Source organism: Haliotis cracherodii, unplaced genomic scaffold (assembly GCF_022045235.1).
Source record: "Haliotis cracherodii isolate W230 unplaced genomic scaffold, xgHalCrac1.p SCAF_17, whole genome shotgun sequence".
Lineage (NCBI taxonomy): Eukaryota > Metazoa > Mollusca > Gastropoda > Lepetellida > Haliotidae > Haliotis > Haliotis cracherodii.
The window spans coordinates 12,139,276-12,157,093 of NW_027266272.1; the positions used below are offsets into that span (position 1 = coordinate 12,139,276).

A 17,818-nucleotide genomic window follows, 5' to 3' on the forward strand; every position below is an offset into this window, starting at 1 on the left:
TAACAACTTCTTTAATACTGTAAAAAGCGACGTTTCGGTATAGATCCTTATACCGTTGTCAAGCAAGACTGAATGAGGGTACTTACTTACTTACTTACTTTGGAGATTTAGCATGCGCTTTCCGACTGATGCGTATTTCGCACACGGGCCCGGCCAGGCCATTTAATGTGTTTCCGAAAGGGGCGAAGGTGGTCTGTGCAACCCAAGAGGGGGCTTTAGGTGTTGCTTATATAGAATTTGGGAATTTTGAGATTTGGAATAGATGCCGATGGGGTTGGGGAGCAGAACTAAGGGAGCTGGGTATGGTGGATGATTGTTTGTTTATGTGATTTTGATTTGGTAGGTTATTATGGTTTTAGATGCGTTTTATTAGTTCCGTTTTGATTAAGAATACGCCTAAGGCCTTGAAGTTTTCTAGTTTATTTTGTGGGTTTAGTATTGCTTCTAGAGTGAGAGCCTTGTTTAGATTCTCACTAACATAACATGGGATAACATAGGTAGGTGTGACAACTAAGGGATGATGCTATCACAACACGACAGAAAACAGAAAACACATAGCTAGAAGCCAATGGGGCATGAAGCCAATAAACAGGTGATTATTGTTTGATGAGTTCATAGTAGCCTTGATCTCTGTTGATTGGTGGCTTGTGGCGGCGAATGTGGACTGCTTCTGTTAGTTTTCTTTTGGTGAAATCATGGAGGTTGTTGGCGAGGATTTTGAACTCATCAAACAATAATCACCTGTTTATTGGCTTCATGCCCCTATTGGCTTCTAGCTATGTGTTTTCTGCCCATCGTGTTGTGATAGCATAATCCCTTAATTGTCACACCTACCTATGTTATCCCACCCATGTATGCCCTTGTTGTTACTGCTAATCCTCTACTGTTAATCCTCCACTTGCTATATATATTCTGCACTATGTCCCTCATTCAGTCTTGCTTGACAACGGTATAAGAATCTATACCGAAACGTCGCTTTTTACAGTATTAAAGAAGTTGTTATCCATAAAATTGTGTCTATCTTGTCAACCGCCAACTTCTAAGTAATGCCTATCAAACAAGGAATAAACTCATTGATTATTCTTCCCTACCTGGGCAAATATCTTGTACAGGGGTTCGAGGATGAACTCCACGAAGCTTCTCTGGGACGTGTTGTGGGCTGGCTTCTTTGTGAACTTCCTCCTGAGTTAACAAATCAGACAGGTTGTCTCCATGAAGATGACAGGCATAGTTTGTTTGTTTGTTTGATGTTTAACACCAGACTTGGAAATATTTCAGCGATATGAAGGCGGTATGTAAATAATCAAGTCTGGACCAGACAATCCAGTGATTGATATCATAAGTATCGATCTACGTAATTGGGATTGATGACATGTATCAACCAAGTCAGCGAGCCTGACCACTCCATCACATTAGTGGCCTTTTATGACAAGCAGTCGCCTCTTAAGGCAAGCATGGGTTGCTGAAGACCTATTCTACCCTGGATCTTTACTGGTTGATAGGCATAGTGACAGAGCTGCACCACATTTTAAGTTTAGAAATTCTCCAATCTGATATTCAAACAAGATTTTTGTCATACTTGAATGAAAATAAGCATTGGATATATTTCATTATCACTCACAGCTGTGTTTTCAATAGCCCTTTTTCAAACATACCAATACTTTTCCCATGAAGAAATGTTTGTAAACAAAATGGACGTGTGTGTCTGTACTGGTCCTTCTAATGAACTACATCCGATCAGTGGAGGGAGTTTCATGACTTACGTTTTACTGTTGAAATAAATGTCTCCCCAGAGTCTTCGAGCAAACTCCTTCTCATTGATGCCACCTGGAACACAGAGCGTACAAATATAGTCAGATGAAATGGGGTATAATGTGTCACGCTGAAGGTTATTGCACGCACACAGGTGTGGTGTGGCGTGGCGTGGCGTGGCGTGGCGTTGCGTGGTGTAAGGTGTGTTCTGGTGTGTTCTGGTGTGTTCTGGTGTGGCGTGCCGTGCCGTGGCGTGGCCACTTATAGATCACAATGGCATGCAATAGACCGTCTGCTGCAGGTGAACCAGTGGTTAATCGTTGGTGCACATTGATAAACAATCAGCCAATTTTAAGATTGCAACCAACCACTCAATCCTCATCAGCCAGTTGTCACAACAAGCATGTGAACGTTCTGGAATCTGCACTTGCTGATTGAAGAGTTCTTCAGTCATCTATCGATAATATTTATAAAAATGTGACGCAAAAGGCAGAACTGTAGGGATAGGGACACTCTTGAGTTGTGTAAATATCGACCACAGGGTCATGCACAAACAAGAATGGTCAGGGACTAGTAACCTACCGTACGTGTCGGCGTAGATCTTGCCGAAGGACTTGAGTGTGAAACAGAAGCGGTAGTAGGAGCTGGCGAAGCTGACGTTGCCTAGCAGCGGCGAGATCATCAGCCCATCCTCCTCCTCCGAGTACATGCTGCAGGGAGACAACAGCTTGTTTGATTGGTTACCAAAAGGGACAGGTTTCCCCTATGTACAGATAAGGTGCCCCGAGCCGTCAGGCTCACACACAGGGTACATCACACCATATGCCATTGACAATGAATTTTTCTTACCAACACTAATTCATAAAGGTCTGGAAAATATGTCCGCAGTTTCAAAGTTCAGTTTCGAGTTAGCAAAACTCGTGCAGACAATGCAAACGAACCAAGTTAATTCCTTTTACCAAATGCATTCGGATAAACAACAAGATAAGCAAGTTACCCAAGGCGTGTTCCGATTGATTTCTCGGTGTGCTGCATGAAATATGTACCCCATCTGTGAACGGGCTAAATGTAAAGTAACTGCCCGCTCCTTAACCAATTAGAAGCTGGTATTCTAACATAAGGTAAGATAAGGTGTGATGTACCCATATGCGATATATATACAATATATCAACACTTGGCCAGCCTAAGGGTTGCAGCATAAGCAATTTGTGTTTACGTATTTGACATCAAAAGATATCTTAGAGTTAAGCTTCTTTAATTGAAAAATTAATGATTAAGGGTGAGATTCTCTATCCACACACTTCTATTATGGTTATAATGCACTCAAAGGGACCACTAATTTTAGTTCGTTATATCCGTCATTTGTTATACATTTTTAGACAGTCAGACATCTTTTATCAAGTCACGTGACATCATGTTACTCGATAAACAAAAGTGTGCACTGTACATGTACAGAATATATCCACTTCAATCACTGTGTTACTATTGTTAATTGAGGGTGTAATTTGAGCACAAGGTGTCAGTACATAAGAGTAAATCAATTGCCTTCAATTGTTTATTGACGCTTTGAACCCCAGCGCTTGGCTGGGGATATCTTTATAGGCAGATTGGTGACACGTAAGGAGCTCAGCTCACGGGTTAACAGTTCGTTATACACTTACACATTATTGTTGACCGAGTAAACACGGGACCACAAGACAAGTTCGCTATATCCGTTATTGCGTTATGAGCGTGTTCGTTATATCCATTGACATTACATGACAAATTATATCGCAAATGGTCGGGACAAAGAACAGTTCGTTATATCCGCCAGTTTGTTATAAGAGTGTTTGTTATAAACATAGTTTACTGTATGTCAATAGGAAAGTTTTTTGTTTGCTGCACTCTGCAGTATTCCAGGTATATGACGGCCAGACCAGACAACCCAGTGGTTGATATCGTGAGCATCGATCCACACCATCAGGGTACCATGACATAGAATCAGCCAAGTCTCAGTGCCTGACCGATCGATCCATTAAGTTACCTCTAGCGACCACCATAGGTTGCTGGGGACCTATACTCCTACCCAGAGTCAACGGTCTTCCATATCATTACCTAAAGATCTGGCTAGAGAATAGGTCTTCAGCAACCCATGCTTGTCGTAAGAGGCGACTAATGGGATCTGGTACGTCAGGCTTGCTGACTTGGTTGATGCATGTCATCGTATCCCAATTGTGTAGATCGATGCTCATGATGTCAATAACTGGATTGTCTGGTCCAGACTCGATTATTTCCAGACAAGTGTCATATAGCTTGAATATTTGAATTGCTAAGTGTGGTGTTAAAACAACAAACATACAAACAAATATCATTACCAAAATTGAAACAAAAAGGACAGTTTGGATGACAATCAGTCCAATGAAATGAATTGATCTGCAACCCTGACTACAAATACCCCTACTCTGAGGCCTCCTTTAAGAGGGTTCTCCTATTTTCCCCACCTGATGACACCGTTGATCTCGTCCAGGATGTTGCGCAACTTGTAGTAGGCGTCGGTCGGGGGCAGCTTCAGCTCAAGGATGAGGCGGTCGATCTTGTTGATGCAGATGGTGATGGCTAGTTTCTCATGGAGTGCGTGCTTGATAAGACGTTCGGTATTCAACATCACCTGCGGATGGGATACAGACTCTTCAATCATAGGGTTCATTCAATCCTTAAGTTACCAAGCATTCCGAGTAAAAGGCCTGGTCACAACTTCAAGACCCAATTTTCCTTTAAAAAGACTCTTCAGGACATTCTTACTCTAAACCTTTGCAAGAGTGATACCACTTCAACATACAAATAATCTTATAATGGTCTACACACAAGTAAACACATCAAGGCCCTTTTGCACAAAGCAATGTTCGCGCTAAGACCATTGTTAGCCTATGTTAAAGTATGGAAGTAACCCTCATCTTAGCGCTAAGATTGCTTTGCGCAAGTGGGCCCAGGGCAGCAAGCATGAAGTACTTGGGATTGCCTTAAGTCTGTGTTAAAGTATGGGAGTTACGATCACCTTTGAGCCAAGATCGTTTAGTGGAACAGGGCCCTTGTCATCACCAGAATCTTGGAAAATACATTTACAAGGATATACAAAGAAGTAAATGACATGTTGTCATCACCAGAATCTTGGAAAATACATTTTCATGATAGCTGGTTCAAGGATATACAAAGAAGTAAATGACATGTTGTCATCACCAGAATCTTGGAAAATACATTTTCATGATAGCTGGTTCAAGGATATACAAAGAAGTAAATGACATGTTGTCATCACCAGAATCTTGGAAAATACATTTTCATGATAGCTGGTTCAAGGATATACAAAGAAGTAAATGACATGTTGTCATCACCAGAATCTTGGAACATACATTTTCATGATAGCTGGTTCAAGGATATACAAAGAAGTAAATGACATGTTGTCATCACCAGTATCTTGGAAAATACATTTTCATGACAGCTGGTTCAAGGATATACAAAGAAGTAAATGACATGTTGCCATCAAGGATATACAAAGAAGTAAATGACATGTTGCCATCAAGGATATACAAAGAAGTAAATGACATGTTGTCATCAAGGATATACAAAGAAGTAAATGACATGTTGTCATCTTTCATGGGATGCAGTAAAAGAGAATTGCACCAGATCTTGGCAATTTGTCATTGCTATCTGGGAAATGTGTTTGGATGACAAGGTGTTTTTTAAAATAATGATCTGAACAGTAACCATGGTTTACAGCGACATCAACTCACTCCTTCAGCAGCGTCGACAAAAATGCAGACACCATCACTCAGCCTCATTGCCGCAGTAGCCTCATCGGAGAAGTTCACATGGCCTGAAGGAAACAATGGAGAAATGTCACCAACTCTGACAACTCTATCCTCGCTTCACAATGTTCACACCCCTAATAGTTACTGCACCCCCTCCCTCCTGCCTCCCAATACTGACACCACACCTCCCAATACTGACCCCCACCTCCCAATACTGACTCCTGTACCTCCCAATACTGACCCCTGTACCTCCCAATACTGACCCCCGTACCTCCCAATACTAACCCCCACACCTCCCAATACTGACCCCCACACCTCCAAATACTGACTCCCAATACTGACCCCTTTACCTCCCAATACTGACCCCCGTACCTCCCAATACTGACTCCCAATACTGACCCCCACACCTCCCAATACTGACCCCCGTACCTTCCATATCTGACCCCCACACTTTGCAATATGGACCCCCACCTCCCAATACTGACCCCTGTACCTCCCAATACTGACCCCGGTACCTCCCAATACTGACCCCCCACACCTCCCAATACTGACCCCCGTACCTCCCAATACTGACCCCCACACCTCCCAATACTGGCCTGCATACCTCCCAATACTGAATCCTGTACCTCCCAAAACTGACCCCCACATGTCCCAATACTGAATCCTGTACCTCCCAAAACTGACCCCCACACCTCCCAATACTGAATCCTGTACCTCCCAAAACTGACCCCCCACACCTCCCAATACTGAATCCTGTACCTCCCAAAACTGACCCCCACACCTCCCAATACTGACCTGCATACCTCCCAATACTGACCCCACACCTCCCAATGCTGACCCCACTCCTCCCAATTCTGATCCCCACACCTCCCATTATTGACCCCCACATCTCCCAATACTGATCAACCACACCTCCAAATACTGACCCCCACTCCTCCTAATACTGATCCCCACACCTCCCATTATTGACCTCCAAATACACTCAACAAGAACTAAAATCTATTACTTAACATTCTATTCGTTGATGATATTTACATCTGTCAAGTGGAAAAATATAATTCTTTCACTCTTCAAAACAATTCATGTTAATCCTTTAAAACAAACGCTAACTCTTAAAAGCTAGATCAATTGGGAGCAACCTAAATATCCGAAAATGATCACTGAATTATCCGCCTCCACTGTTGCCACCACTTCTGTTGTCATAGAAACGCGAGCTCACCCAGGTAACAAGTTCACTACACTGATGGTAGCTATACACACCTGGAGCATCGAAGACGTTGATGAGGTAGGACTTGTTCTTTGTGTCCTGCATCACCACGGTGATGGGCGTTGACTTGATGCTCACACCCCGCTGACAATATAAACATATCTTGTTTACAGCATTGTACAAAATTACAGAAATTATTCTCTCTAAAAGTTTCATGTCTTCATCATGTTCATCTGACTTCTAAATACATTCATAATGTGTATGAATGTTGGTTGACAAGATAATATATACTTATACACTTTGAAAATGAATATCAAATTTTGGTAATATTTGGCAAAATGGCCACAAAACTCAAATTAAGTCCTTCTGGATATTTTATCATCCTGAGGCAAGCATGTCCACAAGCTTATATCAAAGCCTAGTTTCTGCCCTTGCCTCATCATGGCCACTTTTCTTGGCCCAACCTTGCGTAGATCACGAGTTGTGCCCCTTGTTATGAAAACGTGATAGCCAATCAGGTCGCTGTTCTTATCTCGTATAACCTCACAAAGATGGCAACTACCATAGGCGACGACCTAGTCGATCAGATAACGAAAACATTCGCGATTTCACCTGACACAAAAACACAGGCAATAGTTGGCGGGTTTAAAAGATGAAAAAGACATATTTGTGTCAACAAAGACAGGCAGCGGTAAATCACTTTCATACGAAGGTATACCAGTCATTTCTGGCCTCATAAGAAATGCTATAAATGTTTGAACAGTGCATGTCAGATTTTCTTTACTCAATCCCTACATTACTAGGCAATTGTCATCTACAATAAAAAAAAAGGAAAACACCACACATGCTTTGTTTGTTTGTTTGTTTGTTTGTTTGCTGTTTAACGCTGCATTCGGGAATATTCGAGCTATATGACGGCGGTCTGTAAATAATCGAGTCTGGACCAGACAATCCAGTGATTAATATGATGAGCATCGATCCACGCAATGGGGATACAATGACGTACATCCACCAAGTCAGTGTGCCTGACAACCCGATCCCGTTAGTCACCTCTTACGACAAGCATAGTCGCCTTTTACGGCAAGCATGGGTTGCTGAAGACCTATTCTACCCCGGATCTTCATGGGTCACACATACTTAGTAGTCCATCTGCTGTCTGTACACTTGTCATCCTAACACCCCGTGTCATGTCTGGGACCCCCTGATTTATTACAGATTCTCCAGGACCCTTCACGTAACGCTTCTTGTTATTGTAAATGAATCGTAACAGTAGACCAAGAAACAGAATTTCAAAAGTGTCAATAACATAGAGTGACAGAAACTCGGGAATGTTAACATTGTTCCACATTGCTGATGTTTAGGGCCCACGGATCCATACATTAAGAATAATATTAACAAATAAACTGACAACTAGTGATTTAAATTATAAATGCATAATCCATACCTCCTGTTCTGTGAAGAGAGTGTCAGTGTATCGCATCTGGAACAGAGAAAGACATGGCTCAGTTCGAAGTCCTGCTTCACCTCAGGTGCAGCTAACTTGCTTCTACACTGAAAAGTCCCCCGCAAAGATTCAGGATAGAGGTGATATGATGCATCAGTTTCTATGACATGCCATCATACCCGTGAAGATCTGGGTCAGAGTAGGTCTCAAGCAACCCATGCTTGTCGTAAGAGGCGACTCACGGGATCGGGTGGTCAGACTCGCTGACTAGGTTGATGCATGTCATCGTATCCCAATTTTGTAGATCGATGTTCAGGATTCCGATCACTTGGTTGTTTGGTCTAAACTCAATCTTTTACAGACCACCACCATATCTACAGCTTTAATATTGCTGATTGCGGCATTAAACAAACAAACACTGAATGATACCATTCAAGACAACATGTCTGTTCTTTAACACTGCACTCAGCAATATTCCAGCTATACGATGGCGGTCTGTAAATAATTGAGTCTGGATCGGACAATCCAGTGACTGACATCAGAGCATCAATCCACACAATTGGGATACAATGACATGCATCAACCAAGTGAGAGAGCCTGACCACCTGATCTCGTTAGTCGCCTCTTTCATCAAGCATTGTCGCCTCTGATGACAAGCATGGGTTGCTGAAGACCTATTCTACCCTGGAATCTTCACACGACTCAAGACAATACAGCAAGAGTGAGTCAGGGTGTGGGCTTCCCACCCATTTGAACAATATTTCAGGTATATATCGTGATGTGATATTGTGAGATGAGGTGAGGTGAAATGGGGTTTAACGTCGGGTCCAAGATTATTGCACTTATATAGCGACGTGCATGTACGTGTGTGTGTTTGTGTGGCTGCTTGTACTAGTCTGGACTGATGCTGATTTATAGTGCTAGCTGAGGCTATTGTGAGATGAAAGCCTTAAGTTACACTAGTGCTTTCAGCATGGAGATCAGGGGCAGATGGTGACAGATCAAGGATCATAATCTAGACAAGTCAGCAGATCCTTGCACAGCAAAGGGACACAACTCTGCACAACTTGCTAGAGATTTTTGGCCAAAGAGTGAGTGAGTGAGTGAGTACGGTTTTACGCCGCTTTTAGCATGTTACAGCAATATCACGGCGGGGGACACCAGAAATGGGCTTCACACATTGTACCCATGTCGGGAATCGAACCCGGGTCTTCGGCATGACGAGCGAACGCTTTAACCACTAGGCTACCCGACCGTCCCTTTTGGCCAAAGAATCCAGGTTAGTAGAATTACAAAAAGTCTATTTTAAAATAATAATTTTCTCCAAATGTTAGGTACAAAGGTCAAATAAAAAATGGGGTCAGGGGGAATAGGGATTCGTCATAATTTGGCATGTTATGAAGTTTTGAAGATGAATTTTCAACAGTTATAAATAATAGTATCTTACATAAATTATTTATATAACATTATAGCAACAGTAGATGAGGTTTTTTAAACATTTTACTTATTTCTGGTCGGCTGAACATAAAAGCCACAGTCTTTCATTTTATAGAATTAAACAAAATCACATTTCAAATTTTGGGAGTCAGTGGATTGGTAAACACCAAGTATATAACACAGAGTGGCCTAAAGGTGCGGAACAACTTACATCCTTGTCTGCTCGGCCCTGGATGTTGGGGTGAGTCTGCTCCAGCAGGCAGTCGACGAAGGATGTCTGGAGACAGGAAGGCATCACATTACCACACACAATCCTTCATGACAACTTATATATACATGCACATACAACACAGTGTTTGAGCAGTCAAACCGATACGTAAGTACTGTAAGAATTATATGGAACATTTTCTATTCAGTCTGTACCATATGTGAACAGATAATTGAAACAAATTTGAAGTAATATTCAGAATACAAATTATAGCATGTTATAGTCTTTTCAATTTTATTTTTAAACTTTTAAAATCACAAATAAATGGTAAAAACTGGAATTATTTTTGAGAAGACAAGGAAACAAGAGATTCTTAGAGTGAGTGAGTGAGTGAGTATGGTTTTACGCCGCTTTTAGCAATATTCCAGCAATATTACGGCGGGGGACACCAGAAATGGGCTTCACACTTTGTACCCATGTCGGGAATCGAACCCGGGTCTTCGGCGTGACAAGCGAACGCTTTAAACACTAGGCTACCCGACCACCCCAGAGATTCTTAGAACCATTGAGCACAAACAACTCCCAGACGAGAAGAACGTAAGAAATTCCCAGACTTCAAGGGCACTAGTAACTCCCGGACTACAAGAGCATACATAGCTCCCAGATTACAAGAGCATAAACAGCTCCCAGGCTAGAAGAGAATAAACAGCTCCCAGACTAGAAGAGCATAAACAGCTCCCAGACTTCAAGGGCATACACAGCTCCCAGATTACAAGAGCATAAACAGCTCCCAGGCTAGAGGAGAATAAACAGCTCCCAGACTAGAAGAGAATAAACAGCTCCCAGACTAGAAGAGCATAAACAGCTCCCAGACTTCAAGGGCATACACAGCTCCCAGATTACAAGAGCATAAACAGCTCCCAGGCTAGAGGAGAATAAACAGCTCCCAGACTAGAAGAGAATAAACAGCTCCCAGACTTCAAGGGCATAAACAGCTCCCAGATTACAAGAGCATAAACAGCTCCCAGGCTAGAAGAGAATAAACAGCTCCCAGACTAGAAGAGCATAAACAGCTCCCAGACTTCAAGGGCATACACAGCTCCCAGATTACAAGAGCATAAACAGCTCCCAGGCTAGAGGAGAATAAACAGCTCCCAGACTAGAAGAGAATAAACAGCTCCCAGACTAGAAGAGAATAAACAGCTCCCAGACTTCAAGGGCATACACAGCTCCCAGATTACAAGAGCATAAACAGCTCCCAGGCTAGAGGAGAATAAACAGCTCCCAGACTAGAAGAGCATAAACAGCTCCCAGACTTCAAGGGCATACACAGCTCCCAGATTACAAGAGCATAAACAGCTCCCAGGCTAGAGGAGAATAAACAGCTCCCAGACTAGAAGAGAATAAACAGCTCCCAGACTTCAAGGGCATACACAGCTCCCAGATTACAAGAGCATAAACAGCTCCCAGGCTAGAAGAGAATAAACAGCTCCCAGACTAGAAGAGAATAAACAGCTCCCAGACTTCAAGGGCATACACAGCTCCCAGATTACAAGAGCATAAACAGCTCCCAGGCTAGAGGAGAATAAACAGCTCCCAGACTAGAAGAGAATAAACAGCTCCCAGACTAGAAGAGCATAAACAGCTCCCAGACTTCAAGGGCATACACAGCTCCCAGATTACAAGAGCATAAACAGCTCCCAGGCTAGAGGAGAATAAACAGCTCCCAGACTTCAAGGGCATACACAGCTCCCAGACTAGAAGAGCATAAACAGCTCCCAGGCTAGAAGAGAATAAACAGCTCCCAGACTAGAAGAGCATAAACAACTCCCAGACTACAAGAGCATAAACAGCTCCCAGACTTCAAGGGCATAAACAGCTGCCAGCCAACAAGAGCATTAGCTGCTCCCAGACAGCATGTCTAAGTTACTCCCACACTACAAGAGCATATGCAGCTTGCTTACCTTGCCATGATGGAGATGTCCACAAAGTGTGACATTTCGTATCAGCTCTGGAGAGTCCATTAAATCAGCCAGAAACCTACAATCATAGAACAATGCTGTATAGGGACAATAATCAAAGACACCTCAACTAATATGCGTTCACAACATCAACATTTTCACTTTAAGTTCATCTAGGTATAAATTCTCAACATACACCAACTGCCTATCTGCTCATGAAAATACTAGATACAAATCCATTCCCAGACTTACTCCATATTGTATGTAGTTTCTGGAAGATCTTGCTCGGCCATGGAAAACTTTTTCTTTTTCACTGGCGCTATGATGGGTTCCGTTAAGGGCTGTGTGTCTTCCTCTTGTACTATAGTCTGACAACAGAGACATGCAGTGACAGGTGATGAGACCTTTCTGTCATAAATAACACATTTGTTTGTTTGTTTGTTGTTTAACGCCGCACTCAGCAATATTCCAGCTATATGACGGCGGTCTGTAAATAATCGAATCTGGACCAGACAATCCAGTGATTGACATCATGAGCATCGATCCACACAATTGGGATACAATGACATGCATCAACAATTGGGATACAATGACATGCATCAACCAAGTCACCGAGTCTAACCCTCCGAACCCGATAGTTGCCTCTTACGACAAGCATAGTCGCCTTTTACGGCAAGCCTGGGTTGCTGAAGACCTATTCCACCACGGATCTCCATGGGTCACATTTTGGAATGAATAGTATTCAGCTCTAGATTAGTATCTAGATTAGTATAGGGTCAGTTGGGAAAGTGGAAACACACTGTGAGTCCAAATTTTCAACCTGGGCACCTGACCCCCTATTACCCTACCCGACCCCGATACCCGTTGTAGGTCTCAAGAGTAGGGTAGACAATGTCTGATAGGCAATTGTTTAACCAGAGCAAAAACTAATAAGATATATATGTATGAAATGATCTGATTATGCATACACTGAAGTTTACTGAAGCTTTATCTTTACTCAAACATACAAGTCAGAAGGAATGCATGCATAGTCAGGAAGAAATGTGAACTTTTGCGACTGGAAGTCATTAAACAAAATATCACGTGACTACTCATGGGTGCGGGTAATCCTGTGGGTACCTGGGTCCTACTTAAGACCACTCAACATGAGTACAGCCCTAAAACACACGTTTAAACACAACTACAGCGAAGTACACCCACCTCCACATCTGGCCCGTACACCTCCTCCGCGGTGGGGTAGTACTTCTTGTCCTCGTGCAGCACCACGGCCATCTCCGGCTGGTCGTCCATATCATCATGATCCATGTCTTCATCATCCTGGACAAACAATCATCATCATCATCATCATCATCATCATCATCCTGGCATACTGCTTTTGTTCTCTGATATATACTCACCGCCAAAAGAAACGTGAACCATAGAAACATATAGAGAAGTATGTACGTTAAGATGAAATGTTTCCAAAGAGTACCAATTAATGACAAAATGAACGCTCAGTTGAGTGTTACCACAGAAGATCATTATTCTTATCACGATCTGCTTCGAAACTTTACACGCTAATCCTGCACAAGACAAACTGTGCATCTCGAGTCATGGATCTATGACGTCACATGTGATGCATTCATGAGCATCATTTCACAAAACATACCAGTATGTTCGTCGCAGTATTACATCTCTTGAATATGAGTAAGTCTTCACATATTAACCAACCTGTATAGTATTCAGTTTTCTATTGTCTGTGAGTATATATATTACACAGTCATTGGTAAAATTGGAAGTTAAAGATGTTGGTCCCTACGCCTAGCAAAAGGTTGCTTTGATACATACCGTGTATCGCTGTGTATAAAGCGAGTTTTTTGTATCTAGAATTAAGGTGCTTTCTTATACACATGGTTGAAGAGTTTTGATGTTTTTTTCCCCTAACACAAAGACATTACTGTGATCATCTAACACCTGAAATACCATCCTAATCATGCAATTACAATGTCTGGTTATAAAAAGAGTTCATAATATATCTGGACTTAATTTTGTAATCTATTTTATTAATTTAATACAAAATTTCATTCAATACTCATTCAAGACAAACATGTTTTTATTGCAAGGGATTGTGTATGCGGTGGTGATGTGCTTCATTTCGATTTACTTTACAGATGGGGTAAATAAATTAGCATCGATTTTAAAGGCTTTTACAGGGGGGTCGTCTTATACGTGGGGGTCGCTTTATAGACGGCGATACAGGGTATGCTTCTATGTTATAATCAAGTATATATGTTCCTTAACATTGTTGTTCAGTTAAAAAATGTTTATCAATGTTTATCGTGTTGTTACCAGCAGAAGAGTAACTCACATTCTTAAAAGATTAATAGCAATGTTAATAAGATACAGATATTCACCAATCAGCAGTGGTGTTTCATTTGGGTTATTTGTTCTCTTCATTGTCTGGACACTTCACGACAGTACTGTAACAGGACGGGTACTCTGGTTAGGTCAAGGATGTAGGAGTGACTATTGGTCTGGACATCACTATTGCGATAATTATTGATATTGAAAGAAACTATTGCGATAACTATTGATATTGCGAGCAACTATTGCGATTAATATTGATAGTTTTCAGTGTCATTTTAGATGGATTTTAGAGTTTAACCTTGGAACTGAAGTTTCCTTTGAATAAAAAGTAAAGTTTGAGATATGACTGATTTGTTTTTTCTTTACCCTAATAATTTAAGAAAAAGAAACTTCCACATTACCATGTGTAAATTGCTACCACTCATGATCAAAAGAAACACAAATTTGAACAGCGTTGCATGTATTTTATTGATATGGTAAATACAATCAAAACTATCAACATTCCTAAATGAAATTGATACTATTGATTGGAAACTGATTTAACAATAGATTTGTTGACTTTAAGTGCTTACTAATAGCAATATATTGATATTTTGATTTATTGTGACACCCCTACAAGGATGTCTGCAGGTCTATAGCAAGAGCCTTTGTTTAACTTGTTCTAAGATTTTGAAAAACTAACTATCAGTGGTTTACACCATTGGACAAATATAGTCCTGAGCTCATTTTGAATTCATGGATTATGTAACATGACTCGATTTTTATTTATGAAAACAAGTCCCTCTTTATTTAACTAGTCTCAGGCTAACGGACAAGTGCCTGTGTCTATCCAAACAGACAAAAAAGAAGGGAGATTACGTGCAGTTGATTGTGTAAGGCAGCTGAAAAGGGTTTAGTTTACAAAATAGAATACATACTGCAGGTCAAAATTGTCTACTCAAAGAGTGAGTGAGTGAGTATAGTTTTGCAACACTCTTAGCAATATTCCAGCAATAGCACAGCAGGGGACACCGGAAAATGTACCCACGTGGGGAATCGAACCTGGGTCTTCAGCATGACCGGCCAAGCTTTAACCACTTGGCTACCACATCGCACTAAATGTCCATGAACATGTGATGAAAGGGATTTATCTAGGATTTAACACCAAGTGCCCTTGGCAGACAAATTGGGAAAACATTTTTATTTTGTTCAAAATTGGAATTTTTTTAAGTTTGTATTTCCTTAATTTCAACATTATAAGGGACGAAGTTTCACTTTCAAGTTTCACTGGTGTTAACATGATGAACACCTTCAACATGAAGTCCTTTTTGTTATGTTGTTCACAAATACTGTCCACTCACATCTCTGTCCATGTATTCATCGTCATCACGATCATCTTCCTCATCATCGTCATCATCATCACTGTCCAGTTCGGGGCCAATATAGTTGCCAAACTCATCATACAAATCAGCATCCATCTTGGAGATGTTTCACGGAAACTGAAAGAATTGATTCACAAAGTAATGAACAGGTTAGTCATATATATACATGTCAGGGATATTTAAAAAGTCTACAAGTGTATAGACTAAACATGCTGAATGTAATTATTTAACTTGATTGAAGCCAAATGCAAAGTGATGAAGACATCAATGTGTAATTCAAAATATCAACTGATCAAATACCATAACAGAGCTACAGAAAAGCAGTGTATTTGCGTAAATGCCCCCCCCCCCCCACCCCCAAATATTCAAAACCCAATTACTTTTAATTAACTTGTGTACAGAAATGCATGCATTAAATGAAAAACTCAAATGTATAAAAACAGCACACTTAAATACCCAATGAAGCTTTTTCAGCATGCGTACAGAGGAGCTAATTTCCTAAACACAACTACGAGCTAATTTACTTTCCGAGTCAAGCCTATATATTCAGAACAGTTATATACATCTAAAACATTATTTGTTAAATGTTCCCTAATTTGGGGAAAAACCCAATAGAGTGATGAATAGATGATTGAAAATATATTGGTTACCCAATGAAAAATGTAATTACCCAATTAAAATAGAAATCTTACAGAAAAAACTCAATTTCTCAAAAAGTTATTTGGAGCTCTGCCATTACCAAGAAAATTATGATATTTCCAATTGTACCCTTTTTCAGAGCATCTAAGAATACAATTATGTATCCTTGGCAGGCAAACTGTGTAGAAAAGTGTTTGTTTCTTTCAAATCAGGTTCCTATTTACTTAAATTCAGAGGTACGGACATTGTATCCATAGTACTTTGTTATGATTCACATAACAGTCATACAATCCTAACCTACAATCATGACATTACCGAATATTTTCTCAGAATTTTGGGTTCCTAAACAGCATAAATAGACAAAACACAAATTAATTCTTATAATACTTTGGTTGGGTCTGGCATATGCAATGAAACCCTTCCAGATTAAGAAATATCCTGATTAACGGATCACTGTTTCAGAGTGCTTTGTAGCCTACAGTGTTGAATACATTATGTGTAGGAGAGAATCCACCAGACAAAATATACTGTCCAGACTTACAAAGTTCACGGATTGTGGTTAGAGATATACTGATTGAAGTGTAATTCTTCAGAAGACTAGCTAGCCCCAATCTGCAAATACTCCTTCACAGCGATAGAAACTAACATTTTTAGTCCAGTAGTCCTTATACTGAAAACATATAACAAAACCCTTAAAAAGGGCAAATTTCTACTAGTCCTTATGATACCTTAACTATTGAGCAGTTCGCCAAGGACTACAGGACCAGTGCCAATTTCTAACGCTGCTTCATGTTCAACACAGGTTGAACACATTTAGAAGTACTGGCTGGGATAATTAACGTTTACAGTTATATTACACCTGTTAAACCATGTTAAATAGACATTCCAAAGATAATATGTTCATAAGTTTTGGGTTTAATGTTTTTTAGCAGCAGTTTTGCAGAGAAATCTCTCATCAGGGATCCGAGAAACCAATCTAACTAGACTAATGTTTAGTCTAAGCAAGATTCAGCCAGTTCTTTTCATTTGTTCTGTTGATCGAAAACCGCACATGCAGATATATCTTTGTTCATATTAAAATTGGAAACCAAACAACCGTGCCTTCTAATAGCAGATGGAATGGATGCATATGGGCATACTTTGTAAGTATTCCAAATGACGTATTAAAAAGTACATCAAACCTACATGTATTTTTGAAGATCGGCCGGCTTTTCCAAAACAAGCGTGGGAAAGAACCGGAAGTCGTAGTTGAATCGTATTTACAAGGGTATACCCACCGATAAAATGTTTTGGAAATGTAATTGTTGTAACAACTATCGAATTCAGTTCCATTTACAATTCTGACGGACTTCTTTCATATGACTAAAATCTGTATTTTTACTTGTGTTATGAATATTATTCATTTTTGCCAAGTATAATCACACCTGTTTTATCACGTAGTATGTTGAAATCGACTGTATTTGCGAGAGTCCACACTCTGTTTCAAAAACAATGTTCTAGCATCGTTACACATGAAAGCAATAACAGTTCACAGTTCATACAACACCCTTTACCAAGTTGTATATTCGAGACATATATTAGAATTGAACAATTTCTGTTCCTTGATATCAACTGAATCACACGTATTTCCCGATCAAGTAATTGTTCACGGAACGAAAATGTTCGTAAAAACACGGTC

General features: G+C 40.6%; 1 protein-coding gene across 1 annotated transcript in view; it reads right to left on the reverse strand.

Annotated features, from left to right (window-relative positions):
* Nucleotides 1–17,395, reverse strand: part of LOC139464898 (116 kDa U5 small nuclear ribonucleoprotein component-like) — a 35,800-nt gene extending 18,405 nt beyond the window's left edge. The window contains exons 1-13 of the mRNA XM_071246476.1: nucleotides 17,326–17,395; nucleotides 15,481–15,618; nucleotides 12,995–13,111; nucleotides 12,047–12,162; nucleotides 11,798–11,873; nucleotides 9,837–9,902; nucleotides 8,189–8,224; nucleotides 6,798–6,888; nucleotides 5,520–5,602; nucleotides 4,233–4,399; nucleotides 2,335–2,462; nucleotides 1,764–1,827; nucleotides 1,092–1,182 (exon numbers count right to left, since the gene is read on the reverse strand). Coding sequence (XP_071102577.1) covers nucleotides 1,092–1,182; nucleotides 1,764–1,827; nucleotides 2,335–2,462; nucleotides 4,233–4,399; nucleotides 5,520–5,602; nucleotides 6,798–6,888; nucleotides 8,189–8,224; nucleotides 9,837–9,902; nucleotides 11,798–11,873; nucleotides 12,047–12,162; nucleotides 12,995–13,111; nucleotides 15,481–15,597 — 1,152 coding nt within the window. The 5' untranslated portion in view covers nucleotides 15,598–15,618; nucleotides 17,326–17,395. The remainder of the gene's footprint in view (nucleotides 1–1,091; nucleotides 1,183–1,763; nucleotides 1,828–2,334; nucleotides 2,463–4,232; nucleotides 4,400–5,519; nucleotides 5,603–6,797; nucleotides 6,889–8,188; nucleotides 8,225–9,836; nucleotides 9,903–11,797; nucleotides 11,874–12,046; nucleotides 12,163–12,994; nucleotides 13,112–15,480; nucleotides 15,619–17,325) is intronic.
* Between the last annotated feature and the right edge of the window lie 423 nt (nucleotides 17,396–17,818).